Source organism: Platalea leucorodia (assembly GCF_965183815.1).
Source record: "Platalea leucorodia genome assembly, contig: HAP1_HAP1_SCAFFOLD_24, whole genome shotgun sequence".
Classification (NCBI taxonomy): domain Eukaryota; kingdom Metazoa; phylum Chordata; class Aves; order Pelecaniformes; family Threskiornithidae; genus Platalea; species Platalea leucorodia.
The window spans coordinates 1,596,484-1,599,194 of record NW_028121458.1 but is presented as its reverse complement, the minus strand read 5'-3'; the positions used below and the strand labels follow the sequence as shown (position 1 = coordinate 1,599,194).

Genomic DNA, 2,711 nt, shown 5'->3' with positions numbered 1-2,711 from the left:
TTAAAACCATCCAGTCATCAGCTTCCACACTGCACCCTTGAGCTCCTGGTTCCTCAGGCTGTAGATGAGGGGGTTCACTGCTGGAGGCACCACTGAGTACAGAACTGCCACCACCAGATCCAGGGATGGGGAGGAGAAGGAGGGGGGCTTCAAGTAGGCAAACACTGCCGTGCTGAGAAACAGGGAGACCACGGCCAGGTGAGGGAGGCACGTGGAAAAGGCTTTGCGCCGACCCTGCTCACAGGGGATCCTCAGCACGGCCCTGAAGATCTGCACATAGGACACCACAAGGAAAACAAAGCAACCAAAGACTAAACAGGCACTAACCACAAGAAGCCCCACTTCCCTGAGGTAGGCATCTGAGCAGGAGAGCTTGAGGATCTGGGGGATTTCACAGAAGAACTGGTCCAGGACATTGCCTTGGCAGAGGGGTAGGGAAAATGTATTGGCAGTGTGCAAGAGAGCATAGAGAAACGCACTGCCCCAGGCAGCTGCTGCCATGTGGACACAAGCTCTGCTGCCCAGGAGGGTCCCGTAGTGCAGGGGTTTGCAGATGGCAACATAGCGGTCATAGGCCATGGTGGTTAGAAGACAAAATTCTCCTCCAATGAAAAAGACAAAGAAGAAGAGCTGTGCAGCACATCCCAAGTAGGAGATGGCCCTGGTGTCCCACAGGGAATTGGCCATGGCTTTGGGGAGAGTGGTGGAGATGGAGCCCAGGTCTGTGAGGGAGAGGTTGAGGAGGAAGAAGTACATGGGGGTGTGGAGGTGGTGGTCACAGGCGATGGCGGTGATGACGAGGCCGTTGCCCAGGAGGGCAGCCAGGTAGATGGCCAGGAAGAGGCAGAAGTGCAAGAGCTGCAGCTCCCGTGTGTCTGTGAACGCCAGGAGGTGGAAATCGGTTATGGAGCTGCCGTTGGACATTTTTCCCTTTGGGAATGCGAACCTGTCCAAGAAGGAAAGCACAATGACAAGTTAGGGGAGACTTCTTAGAGGTAAAGCCCACGCCATTTCTCATTGCAATCCCCCTCCCTGAGCTGAATGAGGCATGTTTCAGATAATTTTTCATCCCTACCAACTGAATGACATGGTGCCTCACAGCTTGGGCACCTAGTTCCCATGAAGACACCTCCAGGGCAGGACCCTGAGAGCTGGTGTCAGAGCAGAAGCTGACCTGCAGCCCCACCTCAACCCCAGAGAGGAAGAGCACAACAGAAATGTGGGGAAACAGGGAAGAAAACTGCAATGCTCAAAAAAAATGAAGCAAGAAGAGAAAGGCAGATGGGCATGCTGTGAAGCCTTCTCCTTACCCAGCTTTGCTCTCCACCTCACTGACAGTGACACTGTAGGGCATTTGTCTGTGTTGTTCTGTGTTAATTGTAGGACACATGCACTTCTCCCAGACTGGAGGTCCAGCTGCCAAGGATGTGACTCATGCCCTGGATCCCATGGCCCTGGGGGAACAGGCTTTGCTGGGTGGGAGAGGAGACCAGGGGGGTTGCTCCAGACAAGGTGTCTGCACTGCAGGGGGTGGCAGGGAGGTGCCCAAATCCCCCCTCCCATGGCGTTTCTGGGAGCAGCTCCTGCTCACTCCCTGCCCAAGCCTCTGTCTCTGCTGCCAGAAGCTGTCCCTGCCAGGAGCTGGTTCTCTGTCCCCAGGTCTCTTTGTTGTAATCACTCACAGACCCCATCCCCCCCGCTGTGTGCTCAGCTCTGACCTGCAGAGCCCTTCTGGCAGCAGGGCACTGCCCAGGGGCATCTCTGTGTCTGCAGCAGCTAAGGAGCAGCTCAGACAAGTGCTAATGAGAACTGGAGTCTCCATGTCTTTTCCACAAGGGAGACAGAAATTCCCATCTCCCACGGCCCACCCAGTCAACCACGAGGAGAAAACTCAAAGCACAGACTCCTTCCCATTCAGGTCAATGTTGCCTCAATGTTCTTCTTCAAACGGACCCTCTGCAAATGTCCTGGGGGTGATCTGGAGCTGTGAGCAGCCCTCAGCCACACAGCAACCTGTTGACAGCAGGAAGACCCTGACCTACCTTGCCAATGGCTGCTCCTTCCACCCACAGCTTCTCCCCACATTGCCATGGGCAGCTCCCTGGGCCGGCTGAGTGCTGACCCTGGCAGGCAGAACAGTCCCTGCCCCAGCACACAGCTCCCAGCCCACACCTCCAGGCTGTGCCCTGCAGCCAAAGACTTACTGTGTTAAGGGCTGGGAAGATTTCTCCTCCTTCACTCTACGCAATTTCCCACTCCTGGCTCTCTTTAACCTCTCTCTGTCTCAATCCTCTCCCCTCGGTGCGTGCAGGCAGTGCCCTCAGCCCTGCTGCGCTTTGCAGAGGAGCTGCTCCTGGGCACAGCTGTCTCTCTGCAGGGCTGCCCACTTGCCAGGAGCTCCCTCCATCCCAGGAGCCCAGCCCAGCTCAGCAGCAGAGGCCCAGCCCAAGGCAGCACTTTCTCTGCCCCTCTGGGCTCCCTCCAGGTGTCCCTGGGGCTCCAGGGCTGACAGCTCCTGAAAGGCAGCAGGGTCCTGCATGGGGAACACAATTTGAAGCAGACTGAAGTAATCGCCAGCTGTCCCTCTCTAAACACTGGGCAGACCGATTCCTGCAGTGGGAATTGCTCTACCGGGGTGCACAGGTCTATGGGAGGTGTCAATGTTCCCCTCTGGACACTTACATCCCTGTCCCATTGTCAGGCAGGAGAGG

At 56.5% G+C, this 2,711-nt stretch overlaps 1 protein-coding gene across 1 annotated transcript; it reads right to left on the bottom strand.

Moving 5' to 3' along the window:
* On the bottom strand, positions 1 to 924 carry LOC309603251 (olfactory receptor 14I1-like; the record flags this gene model as incomplete). Its single annotated transcript, XM_082338139.1, has 1 exon — positions 1 to 924. One exon carries the CDS (start codon positions 922 to 924, stop codon positions 1 to 3), a length of 924 nt encoding a protein of 307 aa, XP_082194265.1.
* Between the last annotated feature and the right edge of the window lie 1,787 nt (positions 925 to 2,711).